The 14,899-nt window shown below is 43.6% G+C and overlaps 1 protein-coding gene across 1 annotated transcript in view; it reads right to left on the reverse strand.

The window, feature by feature from the left end:
• Window positions 1-536: 536 nt before the first annotated feature.
• The window catches only part of NUDT3 (nudix hydrolase 3), a 29,559-nt gene continuing 15,196 nt past the window's right edge, over window positions 537-14,899 (reverse strand). The window contains exons 3-5 of the mRNA XM_068419291.1: window positions 9,506-9,550; window positions 8,674-8,758; window positions 537-7,754 (exon numbers count right to left, since the gene is read on the reverse strand). Coding sequence (XP_068275392.1) covers window positions 7,585-7,754; window positions 8,674-8,758; window positions 9,506-9,550 — 300 coding nt within the window. The 3' untranslated portion in view covers window positions 537-7,584. The remainder of the gene's footprint in view (window positions 7,755-8,673; window positions 8,759-9,505; window positions 9,551-14,899) is intronic.

The raw sequence follows: 14,899 nt of genomic DNA on the forward strand, positions 1-14,899 counted from the left end.
GCAGGTATCTGCTATACCTGCCAGCCAGGACTGAGCAGGAGCAAGAGAGCACCTGCATTATTCATAGGCTCGAAGGAAGATCTGAGCCTCAAAGAAAACGAAACGTGTTTTCTACTGAACGCATTTGACTTTGAACAAATGTGTCGTAAGTAAGAACAAGTCCAAGTCAGTAAGAAAAAGCATCAGCTGAAATGCCGGTCGGTGCAGGTCGGTACCTGGATCGGTATCGAAGTCTTAACCCTTGGTCACGGAGGTGACTTCGAACGTACCAGCTCAGACAGGAACAGAAGAGACAGTCAAAGCCCCGCAGCTTTGATCTCAGAGGTATCTCGGTTCGATAAGGAATGGAAAAGCCTAAGGCAGACGTGCTCACACCCACTGACACCCAGCTCGTGCCCTTCGCAGGGTGATGGACCCTGGTTATTTATCCCCCACGCTCTGACGGGGTCTGGGATCCTGCTCTCCCAGCGCGGGGGTGCTGCCAGGGAGTCTCAGGTACAGAGAGTTCATGAAAAGACTGAGCAGAAAATGCAAAGTGATCGTTCCAGATCTTCTGATTTAATAAATATAAAATAGGACATACAGGAAGTTCAGCAAACACTCTTGGACCTCCCAAGGTTAATTTGAGGCAATTCTAGAGCCAATTTCTCAAGTACAGCTTCAAAATTCTCACTTTCCCACCAAAAAAAAAATAGAAAGGAAAAAAACCCCTATCAACTAGCACCAAAAAGAGATTTTACAAGTCTCCTAAATACATCTTCAATCCAGTTAAGTGTTCTTTTTCACCCACCTACACCTCTCTCAATTATGTACAGACCTCCAGACACTATACCCAGTAAAACACGACACGTATGTACACACCATCCACCACTGAAGCCAAGAGTCCTCTCTAACCGTATTCAATTCATTCTAACGTTGAGAAAAGCGAGGAACATCTGTATATACACGTACGTTGTAGCCTCCAACACTGAGACACGATGAGAGTACACCAGGAGCGAGGTCACCTGCATCCCCAGGCTGTGCTGCAGCCAGGAGATGATGGTACCTTATTAAGCAGGAAGAACAGAGCCAGGAGGGAAAACCCAGCCAGGACCAGAGCAGCTGGTGAATTATCAAAAGAATATATTTATAAGATAAAAGCTCTTCACACCAACAAGCGTCTGCAACAACTTCATTTCTTGGTGCAAATCTGGCTAAAGAGACCAATGGATTTTGATCCTCTGGAGAATCGGCACCAGCCGTACCGTCTGCTCTGGGCAAGTAAAATATTCCAGCCTGTCTTTCACAACACTCCCCGCTCACCCACGCTTCCTTTCACTGGATGCTTTGCACAGGTACAAACCTCGCACCCGGCTGTCTGAAAAGCACAAAACATCCGTGTGGGATAGAACAGCGTTTCTGAGAATGAGCAAGAGAATCTGAAGTCGTTATAACTGGGAGAGGCAAACATTTGATCTGTGCAGCTTCAAATATTTTGCTCTTTTGGAGCAACCAGCGTGTTGCAAAACGGTGAGCACATTTTCTGCATGGAAAAGCAGAGACAGAGGCCTGAAGTCTGGGCTACGTTTGTAAGAGAACTGAGGATTCCTGACATTCCCTACCCACATTTGAAGCCACTGAATACTTTGTGCCTGCACAAGGCGAAAAAGCAACACTAGCGGATTCCGATCCCTTTTGATTTCTCAGTTTATAGAGTTTGCTTTAAGGCACGTTCAAGATCACGCTGAATTCAGCCGCCTTCTCGCTCAACAGAAGTCTGGGAGGTGCACACAGCGTCCACCTGCCGAGTACAAAAGCTGATGAGAATGCCTAAACCACAGTTCCCTTCCAGCCCCCAAAGCAGAGCTCCTACCTTCCTCCAGAGCAGCGAGACCGCAGGCCGTAGCGGGAGGAGCTGCAGCAGGGTGGCCGGGTGCTCCCTCCCCAGGCACCCATGGGTGGGGGGCTCTGAAGCAGAACCCCCCAGGGAAGGCTCTGCTCCTTCCCCACCAGCAGCACCCGGCGGTTGTATTTCGCAGCACAGCTGTTAGAGAACACACCTGCCTTGCTAAGCTGGAACCAAACCAACCTCAGAAGGAACCGTGTCCCCAGAACAGAAGGACACAAATCCCCAAGGATGTATTTTTAAAAGATGCAGAGAGACAGCCCACACATTCACCTGGCCGTGCCACCTTCCTGCGGCAAAGCAAGGCAAGAGACATGATCCAAGAGCCCTGGCTGGGCTCCCTTCACCTGTACATCGGGCAGGTTCTTACAGTGCAACGCACAAAGAACTCAGTTAAATCACAGCACGTTCACTAACAAGAACCACCAGCCACTCCCAAGTATTCTCGCACCTCACCGTGCTGAACACGAGCAAGGGACGGGGGAAGAAACAGCAAGACTAAGCAGCCAAATATACTCTCTCCATCTGATGCACACAGCAGCTTAAAAACAGCTCATTCTGAAGTGCCCCTCCGTTAAAGCCCATATTTTTATCCCCTTCCATTCGGTTTATCAGTAACACCAGTCCACGACTCCAGCTCTGTTTACCAGCATTGAACACAACCAAGCGAGCCGACCATCAGCAACTTCGCGTTATCTTCTTGCGACAGGTGATGCAACCGCCCCACGTTCACTGAACAGCCTCATTCCAACACCCTCTCGACAGATTCATCTCAAGGTATTTCAGCTGTAAAACCAGAGGCTACGTGCCTTCTTCTGAGTTCAAAATCGTGAGCAAGTGATCTTTACCCTACCCAGTGCTCACGGTGAGAAAGACTGCCATCACGTCCTGCACCCTCTCAGCTCTCACTGCCTCCGTCCTAAAGAGCTTTTACTGTTCAAAGTCTAATGTGTTTTCAATTTGAAAAAATAAAAAAACCTAATTTTTTTTAGTTTGCAAAGCAGCCATTAACTCAAAGGAATGATACACGTGGAGAGCAAATGCCAACCCCAGAGAGGCAAATGCCAACCCCTCGTACTGCTAAGAAGTCACTGCAGTTGTGAGCAAGGGTTTGCCGAGCTCTGCCGGAGCAGCTCTGGCTCACCCTACGAGAGCACAACACAGCTCATCCAGTGCTGGTAAGAAGTAGAAACACTGTGCAAAGATAAAGGAGGCACAAGCCTCCCCGGCTTTGTAACAACACCGAGTTCCTCTATTGCCAATAAAACTATTGTCTGGAGTTAAACAATCCATCTTTGTGAAGCAACCAAGACATCTTTGTGAAGAGCAAAAGTACTTTAACAGCACTGAATGCCAGATTTCAGGGAGAATGGAAAAAAAAAACCCACCTTCTTTCACTCTTCTCGAGGCATCTCCCAGGGAAAGGCGTCACCTCCCGGCCCGGCAGTGTCACCCTGCAGCCTCGCACAGCCCTGCCACTCACCTATTAAAAACTGTGGGCAAGCGTCACAAAATAGGAAATGAATCGCGCTACTTCGAACAGAAAAAAGTTTCCTCCTTTTGAAACACGCCTTTGCAAAGCCTCAGCGTGAACCGAGTCAAAGTTGAAACCCAAAAGCCGTCTTGCAGTAACCACTTCAAGACAAAGGTGCTGTACGTTATCTACCACGCACATTTCTCAGCTGACGTTAACCAATGCCTGGAAATCCCTGTTCCACCAGACCAAAACCTTATTTGAGAGACTTCCTAGAGCTCCATACGTACGATTTCAGCTCCACGAAGTTTAATTACACTTGGCACTCTCCTACAGAGGGACGTCCACCTGCCTCTGGAGTTTTACACATCATTTAAGATCATCAGAAATGATCTGACAAATCCTGCTGCGAGAACCAAGCAGCAGCCGCTGGAGACATCGGTACCCCAGGGGTGTCTTCCTTTTTCTCCTGCTCCCATCCTGGAGTCAACAAATGCCAGTATACCCGCCACCCAGAACTGGCTTAAACCACCAGATAACACTCTCCTGCCACAGCAGTAATCCAAGCTGGTCTGTCAAACGCTCCCAGTGACAGAGATCCAGATTTTTGTAAATATTTTGAGGTTTAAAAGATCCTCACACTAAGCAGTGGTGCCTAAGTGCTGAATGCACTTCTCTTCTCCCACTACTGTCTCAAATACATTTAAAAATCCAGCTGGCAGGATGCAACTCCGACATACAAGGATTTCTAATTTTGACAATACCAGAGGAAGCGAATCGACACTGAAGGGTGGGAGCTGCTCAGAGAACCTCCCTGCGCTGAGCAGCGGGTCTCCCTCTTCCTCTTACTTCATCCCTCATCTTGCAACCCTGAGGTGACGCTTCGGTGCATAGAGAAATCCAGTCCTTGAGTGTTGCAAAGGCCAATAACTTTCCTCCTCTTCCTCACTGCAGGCAGACTTGCTTCTTGATGTATCAAGAGTGAGGTGTCCTTGTAGATACCACGAATACACAGAGGAAAAGCAGGGAGGGACAAAGTAATCTTATTAGCAAAATTGCCCAACTGCTAAGAAGTTGCAGAGGACAGTGAAGTTTTTCAGGAGACCCCAGAGTTCAGAGGTGTGCCAAAAGGTAACTAACAGTAGCCCCTCTGAGCTGGAGGCTGTGCACCACCAACACCTGGCATTTATCCCAAACCGGATTTCAGAGAACCCAGACAAGCATCTGAAACCTGCAACTTGAGGGTGACTTGATGAATTTACTGCGACCTTGCAGGATGTCTAAATGAAGCATTGGTGTTCCTGTTTTACCTACGAATACATCAGTGCCAAGTAAGAACAAAGCTGTGTTGAAAGCCAAACTAAGAATGTTATTCTTCAACAGAAAGCTGAGACACACTGTAATGCTCTATTTAGGGGGTCAGGCTAGACACTGCATGGTTTGAGGTAAGAATCCCACTATCTCCAACACCAGCTCAATGTAGCACCAGTTTTAGCAACGCTGGAAGCCCGAGACTAATCCTACAAGGTTTTTTAGCAGTTGGTCACGACAGCAGCCCTAAGCGGTTTAACCAAGCAGGCACTAGTCCGTACTGAGAAACCCAAAGCGCGTGTCACCCTCAGAACAACTCTTTTGTCACTAATAAAGGTAGCTTGATTGTCGGTCCCAAACCAATTTAACATCATTTTGGATAAAATCGCTTAAACTGCTACACCAGTGACTGGAGAAGAACCTCAGATGCTGAGGAAGACGGGAGCTCGTGTGGTGCAGGAAGAGATCCAGGTAGGGCAGGACTAAGGCCTGGTTTGAAATCCACATCTGTTGAATAAAGGCTATTTCTACCCCAGGAGCTATTTCCAGTTCAGAAGGCATAATATCAGCCATGTTACTGTGTTAACAGCATCAATTCATGCCACATTAAAACACTTTCTTGGCACAATTTATTTTTCTGACCCAAACAAATAAGCCATTAGCAAGTCATTAACAACATTCTACCCTAAATTGTCAGTTTAACAGCCCTGTAAAAACATTTTTAGTTGAAAAACAAAAGGGTGCATGCTGTTTGATATTAAAACTGCAGTTACTCTTTTCAGGAGTACCAGCTGTTTTGTTGCAAAGCATTTTCAACATACTAATCTGTACAGTAAAGACAAAGACTCAGTTGAAGGCAGTAGATGGCTGTGTTAGGTGCCACTCGGCTTGGTAACAGCGGACTGAATTTCTTGTATGCTTCCAGATAGAATATTCAAGCCCTTTTTTTTGAGAGTTTGGTTCAGGCCGATCAGCACAGAGTAAGAAAGGATTGTACATTCGTCTCTAAGTTGAAGTGAACTGAACTGGTGTAATTTAGGCTCGATTCCAGATGCTCGGTTTCAAGCTACTCCTTGAATAATGCCTCTCGGCTTTTTCTTATGCGTGGTTTTTCATGTTAGCGATCACTGGCACTGCTTTTGGCCTTGCTGCTCCACACCGCTGAAAGCAAGGAGAACAAGGAAAGGAACAGAACAGGATCTTAAACTGAACAGCTTCTTGCCAAACCAGCAAGGATACCATTCCCCCTTGTCCCAGGCTCCATGGATATTTCTAGCAGGTTTTCATATTGTAAGCGCTTCTCGGGAAGAGAGAAAACTCTGGAACAGTGAGTATTTATTAGAATATTTTTTGTTAAATAAAGAGGAGGGGAAAAAAAGGAAAAAAAAAAAAAAGAGTACTGCAGATTTAATTTCACATCTTGGCTATGCTCTGACAAAGGAGAAGTTACTGAATTCAGCAACTACTTCTCGTCCCAAGCCAGGGATTAATTAATGCCCCTCCCAAAACTTGTACCTGTCCCAAACCACCACCCCCCAGCCCCAGCCCTTCCCATTTTATTTCCCAACCAGACAACACTGTTGGCAAATCAAGACAGCATGAAACTCACATCAATAAAAACAACAACAACAAAAAAAGAAAGTGAAGTGTGCCAATGCATCAGGGGAACTATCCTGTTCACCGGTATACTTCTCCAACTAGCAATTCTGCTCGGGAGTCAGCTGTACCTTTCACGGAGGGAGAGTTTAAACACGTTGAGCATGCTCCATGGTGCAATTGTAAGTGCTGCAGAACCACAAGACAAGAGATTGAACACCTGAGTTTTTTCCCCCCAGGACTTCTTTTCAGGGACACCCATGGTTAGCCAACCGAGGGGTCGTGCAGTAACACTCAGTAAGTACAATCCGATGCTTTAGCACAAATTACAAGTCTCCAGTTCAGCACGGTATAAGGCATGTGGACAAGAAGAGACATCAGCAGAACGCAGCAGGATCAGCAGAACAGCGTTGGTGATCGATGCTCCAGTTTGTCAGACTTTGACCCCACTTTGAATCCCTGATTCCTACCACAGACAATGAAATTCAGTTTCTATCGTAGCGTTTCTGAGGCTATTTATTTTTGGCCAAGTGTGAAAAGACCAACTCCTTCTCATTTCATTTTGATGTAAATGCAGAAACATTGGCGGAAGCTGTAGGAGAAGCAACGGAGCAGCAGGGATGTCTGCAGGTGATCGCAACTCTGCCCTCAACTTTAAGTGTCACTGCACTAAATCAGGAGATACTGAATGGGGAGTAAACTGGCCCAGCCACAAGCACTGTCACAGAATGTGTATTTTTTTAAAAAAAACAGAACAAAAGGCAAACAGATTAATTATGAACCCTTCTTTTCAGAAGCAGACCAGGATTAAAAAATGTCCCGCAAAATTAAAATGTTAGATTCTCCATCTAAAAAAAGTTTATACATATGTGCTGCAAGAGACCACCACACAGGTCTGAACAGCACCTTACAGTACAGACTAAGACTTAAAGAGCTGATCTCACATTTGAAGTCTTTTAATTAAAAAAAGAAAAGTGGCTATGGCTGGGATGACACAAACGGGACACTTCAGAACACAAGGCAGAGGTGAAACTGGCAGCCTCGCTCGCCAGGCCATGGAAGCGGTGTCACGGGGAAGGGGCACTTCATGCACAAAATGTATTTTACAAAATACATATCCAAAAAAAGCAAAAAAAAAAGCCAACAAAAAAAAATCCCACCTTGCACTAAATTGCAGCACTCTTAACACTTGCTCTGCCACAGGCTGCTGCCCATGCCTTGTTTGATAGAGGAGGCATGTGAAAAAGGGGAGGGGGGAGGGAAATCCATGTTTCAGTCTGGTTTTTTTTCAAAATTTCTCTCCTAGGGACGTCTTCAGTCATCTGATGTCAGACACGGAGCTCTCAGAGTACGTCGTGGTCATGACAGGAGTGCCGTTGTTTGCCAAACAACCTTGCCTCAAGGTTTCAAAATACGAGGCCTGCACTGGTTTATGATACTGCAGAACTTTTATGGCATCTTCTATCTTAAACCATTCCCTTTTCCTTCCTGTGGGTAAACAGAAAAATCAGTACATGCAACAAAACGATGTTGTCCTTTCTATGTTTAAACATTATTGGCTCTCATTCATTATTCTCGCAGCATTAGTGCACGTGATAATTTCACCGTTTAGCAAAGCCTCAGTTCAAAAGACACCGCAAAATTTTCTCTCCGTGTTCCCTGATGTCGAGGGCTACCTACTGCACACACCACACGGATGGCTACTCTATCCCCATGAGGGGTATTTGTTTAGGGCAGTACAGCCACTGTCCAAACAAACCAGTCTTGCATTCCCTAATTTAAAAAAAAACACATTTATTTTGCTATTTCTGCAATTGCTGTTCAAGTCAGTTACTCATTAAGACAATACACAACGACACACACCAACCACCACCCAACTTCTATCAATTTGCAATTGAACCTCAATTTTTGGCAGAGAGCACTCATTTCTTACTCTTCCCATAAAAACTCTCCCCTACACAGCCTGATGAAAGCCAAGTCACAGATGCTACAGTGCTATTGACAAACCTCATGGGGAACAACAGGTTCATTTTCATTTGGGAATCTGACACAAATTTAAACACAAAGATTTCAAAAGATAATGGAGAATTGATTAATCCACGCTGCCCAGAGATATTTCCTTCTAGCCTTAGAAAGGACAGCTCTTTATGCTCTTCGCTTAGTATCTTGAAGTGCAAGAATTAAATTTTTATAGAGGCAGCTGTTTGGCTGAATTGACTTCTCCTGGGCCACAGAGGTTCCAAAAGCATCAATTTGACCACTATTTTTTTTTCCCAAGCAACCAAAGGACACATCACTGCACCGTTCTCGACCACTCTCACAAGGATTCCAGCTCCCAGAGGGATGCTAAGCTGACGTGTTTCGTCTGCGTCCAACCAGGTAATGCTAGCAAGCACAAAGAGCTTACCAATATTGACAGAGTCCTCCCAGTCTTCCAACACTTCTGTGACGATAAGTACGTAAACATATGTCCTGTGTTTCCTGTCCCGGTTCTAGAAGGCAAAGGGAACAGAATAACAACAAAGCGACCAGAGGAGAAAAAGCAGGTGGGCACAAGGTGACTACAAGTTGCGAGCTGCCTCACTATGATGCAGTTTCTCTCACGTTATAGCTTGTTCTTAGCTATTAAAAATTACTGTGTTTTAAACGAGAGGTCCACAAGTATTAATAGGGATTGCAGCCAAAAAGTCTAGTTCCTAATGTGCAAGGCAGTATTTGGTGGATGGATATGCTTATAAATCAGTTCCTCAGCTGGAAAAAAAACACCACAGGAAAGATTTTTATCTATTTCACACAACTCTGAAACAGTCCGTGAAAACCCAACTGTCGAAAGAGCTGTGGCTGGTACCTGTTGACTGTGTCTCACTCATCAGGTGTTGCTGCACACGCTTCACCACGTTGCAGAGGCCAGTTTGGCAACGGGTGACAGTATGTGCTAAAGAACAAAGGAGAGCCACTGCTCCCCAGCTGCTGGGTGGCCTTTTGTGGCAGCAAGAAAGGTATGAAGGCACTGAGAATATTCCCTGTGACATTGGCTTACTGTTAATGGTTTTAACTGAAGTGGAAATTGCAGATGATCAATATCACTGGAAAGATCAGCATACATTTTTATTTAAAAAGGGAGTTACAAGCTTTTTTTCCAAACAAGTCACCTAGTTTACTTCACAAACCAGGTAGTGGTTTTACTCCAAGACAATTTTTTACATCAAAATTTCACAGCCTCAATGTCTGAAACTTACCTCAAAGATTCCCACTAATCTTCCTAACGTCCCTTTCACTCCAGCCTATGGAAAGTTCAAAGAGAAAAAACCATGCTTTAACAACAGGTCAGTGCATATTTCCTTATTTGTTCCTTTAGAACAGGAAGCAAATGCTGTAAAATTCTGTTAATCTGAAAACAACACGGTCACAATAAAAATGACACAAATGTATCACGAGCTCTAACCATGTATGCATTCCCAGGAATTTTTTCTTCTTTTTCTATATTCAAACCATTTGGGATTCAATCTGGAGGAAAAAGACCTATTTGATGAGTTACTAAGCGCATACCAATATACCCTGAATGACCAGAATCTCTTCTAAAGTTTATTATAGTCTAAGCACGGATAAAATTTGCTTTGGGGTTTAGCAGTTTTTTCTCTTTAAAATTACAGTTTAAGAAAATAACTTTAAAGTATGGATAGGACATCCCCTTACACCATCAAAGCAAGATGACAGCTACCAAGCATGCAGGGCATCCCTGAAATACATTTGAAGCAAGCTAAGATAAACACAAAATACTTTCAACGTTGTCATGTGGCCTCCTATTTTTGATACAACACAAAACGCAGAGGCGCATTGAAAGAAGATTTTTGAATCAAGCACAGACACAAATTAAGAGAAGATCTAAGCAATAGTTTTGTCTTCTCCTGCCCCCAGACCCCCCCTTTTTTCCCCAATGATTTACACTCCTTTTTTTTTTTTTTATGACTGTAAATGGTAGGAACTCAAGTGCTACAGACAAGATGAGATTTTGCTCCATGACTTAATTGGTCTGAAACAACACACACATCCTGGCCTACAACCCAGCCACGTTTGGAAGGTAGATTCGGCTGTCGTCTCTGGCAGCTGGAACACATCCTAAAGAGTTCAGGAAAATAGTGCCTCTGCTCTTGCAGACGAGATAGAGATGTGATTATATCAGGCTTTTTTTATTTAAAAAAAGATATTTGGGTGAGGGCAACGAAATACTTAATGATAAGAAAAATCCTCTGTCCTGAGCAGCTGAGCTACACCATTTCCCACATTTTCAGCTACCAACCAGTCATATGCTTTTAGAAAGGAAGAACTTTTATTCATTAACAGGTGAAGTTCCCAGCCTACTGAATGAACACACACAGATACCAACCTCCACAGCCAGAGCACGCCTCACTATTGCTTCTAACAACAGCTGATGGTAGAACTGCCCCAAGAGAAAAGGATTTGTAGCTCCCCCTACTACAAGGATTCACAGAAATCTATAATTCGGTCTGTAACACGCTCCCTGACCTTTAATTCTCGGAAGGAGCTTTTCAACTGAATCTTTTATGTTGTTTTTGGATTCAAAATTTATTATCTCATCAGTGTTTCTGACATTCTGCTCAGGCCACAGGTGGACCACTGACTATTAACCACAAGGCTATTTCTGGAGTCAAATAGCAATTCCATGAAGGTCAGTGTACGCGTGTATGCGCACGCCAGCGTGGCTAGGACAGATAACTGGGTTTGACCTTTGCAGATGAGTGATTTTACCTCATCTGCAAAACTGCTGCTGCTAACCTGGACTCATCTCTCTCAGAAGTGAACTGGAAGGCAAATACTTCAAATGAATTTCATTCAAAGAACTCCTTCAGCAGCCTCAAATGGTGGGCTTTTTTTTTTTCAGACAAGCAACCATAACACAGAGAGGAACAGAAGGCTTCCACCTTCACAACATACATAAATAAATATATTAAAAGGTGAAGTGTAATCAAATATTTCAGGTAAACAACCGTCTTAAGCCAATTTTCTTCACTTGTTCTTGGAGAAGGCTATTGAATTTTTGCTTTCCTTACTCACCTGCAGAGGCACTGAAACAAAAGCCAGGGATGTTGTTGTGATGGTTTAGCAAACTCTCAAGTCTGATTAGAAACAAATTTATCTCCAGGCAGCTAGCCAGCCTGGACACTAAGCACGAATACTGCACAACCAGCCTCCCAAGCAGTTTGTCCCCAGCTCTAAACCTGTGCTTGAAGTAACCCAGGCAGGTGAGGAGCCCTTCCTCCTGTTCTGGTTAAGCACAGAGGCGACGGAAATAACGTCCTGCCTGCAAACAAAGATCATCCTTCTCCATTCTGCCTAGTCTTATTCACCCAAAAAGGCGCAAAAAGCGATGCCAAGACAAACCCATGCTGGAGGAAAATCACATTGAATTATCAATAGACAACTCAAAAACATCCTAAGGTTTTCTTCACGTATGAATCTACCACATGTAGTAGTAAACGGTGACATAAATTAATGGTTTGATTCAAACAAATGTTGGGCTGATTTTATAGAGAGATTCCTTACCAAAGACTGCAAAGCACATCAACCCTTACATCCTGCAGACCAACGGCTCTCTCATCCTATCTTACTGGTATAGGGGATTTTAAAGACAACATATAGGACATTTAACACAGACCGACTGGATTGTTACACACCTATTTTTGATAAAGCACTTAATTCACACACAAATAGGAAAGTCATAGTCTCTGTACAATCGTGTACCTCCTTTAATGGAACAAACAAACATCGAAGTGGAATTCACAGTCTTATGCAAGTTTCTAACACAAAAGCTGCCCAAGACATGTCAGAAAATAATCTATAGCTGTTATCACTACCAAACGAGCAACAAAACTGCCAGGCTCCTCTTTGGGCAAGCTCCATACCTCTTGCTTTCCTATGAGCACCTTCTCAACTCATCTTCACTGCAGGACAAGGAGCATTTTCTTGGAAAGTTAAAAGCATAGTCACAGGCTCATCCAGGATTGAAGCTGGATCTAAATCTTAATTTGCACCAGATGACTCAGGAATTTTCTCCTTGGTAGTAAATGGATTGAGAATCCTTCGCCCTCATGGGCCACAACAGTGTCTGGCAGAGACAGCACCATTTATTTGGGCACATGTTCCCTCATCAAGCATTAGAAGTGCTGCATACTGAGCCCGTGCTGCAGTCCTCAAAATACACGCCTGTCCTAGGAGGACACCACTAAACCTATCAGTAAGGGGTAGGAGAGCACCAGCACCAACTGTTCCATCTGCAGGTGTGAAAATAAAGCGAATTAATCAAACGACAGTATTCTCCAGGAAGAGGCAAGCTCGGGTATAAAAGAGGACAGACAGAGCTTGCAAAATGAACTGCTTTTTCACCGCTCCGCAGATCCAAATCAGTTTCCAGTGTCCGAGGAAAAGACAGATCTGGCAATAGTGCCTCAATGTCACAGCAACAGCCAGCTGCCCCCAAACAGCACAGGGCTTCAAACCGCTGCCGCATGCCCAGAGGGGTGGGCTGGGCGTTCCGGACAAGGAACAAAAATCTGGAGGAAATGAAGCTTTACTAGTTCTGCCGCTCATGGAACAACTTGTTTTAATAAAGAAAAATTACTGAAGACATCCAAGAACAGCAGGTTCAGGTTTCAAAGCTGAAAATAAGTTCGGGTCAGATGCAGAAAGCAGCCTGCAGCAACACCATCTGTTCCTAGGGACAGCTTTTATTTCCTTCCATCTGAGCTAAGGAAAATGTGGGTTGGAATTTCAGCTATTTTACTTTGCTCTATTAGGCTCAAAGCCTGCATCTACTACAGATTACTGCTGGGCAAGAGGACTGTGGTAAAACACCCAAATCTTTGCTCTAATGCTTGCAGTGCTGAAGGTAATAAATCACACCCATAAAGACTGCTAGCTTGGACAAGTTCTAAAGACACCAATTACAGACCTGCGAGGCAAATTTTCTTGCTGTCTCTGCTGTGTCTCAGAGAGGGTTGTACTTACTCATCTAATTCTTTACTGCATTACAACCTATACATGCTTTTACATTTGTGAAGTAGAAATGAAATACCATGAGAGAGCGAAGAACGTGAAGACGCTGCACTCATTTTTATGAGGTTTGGGTACACGGGGTAACAGACAGTCGTGAACCTGGTCCACTATTTGCCCTGAATATTACTAAATCTTGGAAGAGTTCAACGCCATCATCTCAGTCATTCATCCGTGGTCCTTGCAATATGTAAACCCAAAAGTCTTCCTATTTTAGCACTGAAAGATACCAATGTTTATATTCTACATCACTAACAAAATACATGAAACAAAGGACTATTTATAAAGCATATTTAAGAGGGGAAAAGGAAAAAAAAAAAGAGAGGCCTGGCAACCAGATCAAAGTACTATCACGATGGGCTATTTTTGATATCGGCATCAACTGCCTGTTTGATCACAGATGAACCACAACTTATCTGGCTTTTGATTCCCATGAAGAAAGCACGACTAACACTCCCATAATTTTATAGAACTTGACATTTGCTAAGTATTTAAAGGTCAGGATGTGAAAGATGCTGTAAGTGCAAAATGAAATGCCTTTGGGTTTAACAGATGAGTGTGGAGGCTTTTTTCAAAGTCACTCTATAAGAAGTTTAATTTAAGGCATCTATTTCTAAAACATGTTCTTCACCAGTTGCTCACACCCATTAAAAAACCCTCATTCCTAACACAAAATTAGTTTTGAGGAGAGAATGCAACAGCAAAAAAAATCCAAGCATGAAGAAGCAAAAAATATACTATATTGGTGCTAATGACTGCTGTAAAAGGGCACATCATTTTCCTAGAGGGTGAACTTTAGAATGTACCTGGAGTTTACAGCTGTTGCAGACTGATTACATCATTTTTCAACACCCTGTGAGAAATAAGTGGTTTTATTCTGAAAAGGCTGCTCTCATTCAGAGCTAGCGTGGTTGTCTACTGCCACTTTGCCTAAAAACAACGCCCAAGAACTCAAGTCACTTCAAATTTTATGCAGACAACGGCAAGCGTGACAAGTGTTGGTACCTGTCTACTTTAATACTTCTGCTGGTACAGATTAATGTAGATAAGGACTATCTCAAAGTAGGACAAGGACTTTAACTCAAACTGGGACAGAGGGATCACAGGTTTCGTTCAGAATCAACATTTAATTTTCAGAAGAGTCTTCTAAAATTTTGGAAATCAGAAAGAGGGAAGAGTCAGAATTCTTTACATGCCAATTATTCCAGCAATCCCATGGATAAACTCAAACGCATACGCCATGAAATCACAACAGTGAATGCAGAAGTTAAAAAGCTTAGTTTAGGGAAGCATATTTTAAAGAGCAAATGCATACCATGCAAAAAAGAATGAATTGAGAAAAAACAGTCTATTGTCATCTTCAAAGACCACAAGCAACTGAAAGGGTAATGAGTCCTGCCAGCTCTTCCAACTGTCTCTTATTAAAACAGAAAATGCACAGCAAAGTCAGTGAAAGAAAGTCCACAAATTTCTTCCATAACTTCGACCAGCACGCAAACCACCTTCTTTTAGGATAAAAATTACTTTGTGTTCATCGACACGGAGGAAACTGGATTCTCCCT

Source organism: Nyctibius grandis, chromosome 27 (genome assembly GCF_013368605.1).
Source record: "Nyctibius grandis isolate bNycGra1 chromosome 27, bNycGra1.pri, whole genome shotgun sequence".
In the NCBI taxonomy this organism is placed as follows: Eukaryota; Metazoa; Chordata; class Aves; order Nyctibiiformes; family Nyctibiidae; genus Nyctibius; species Nyctibius grandis.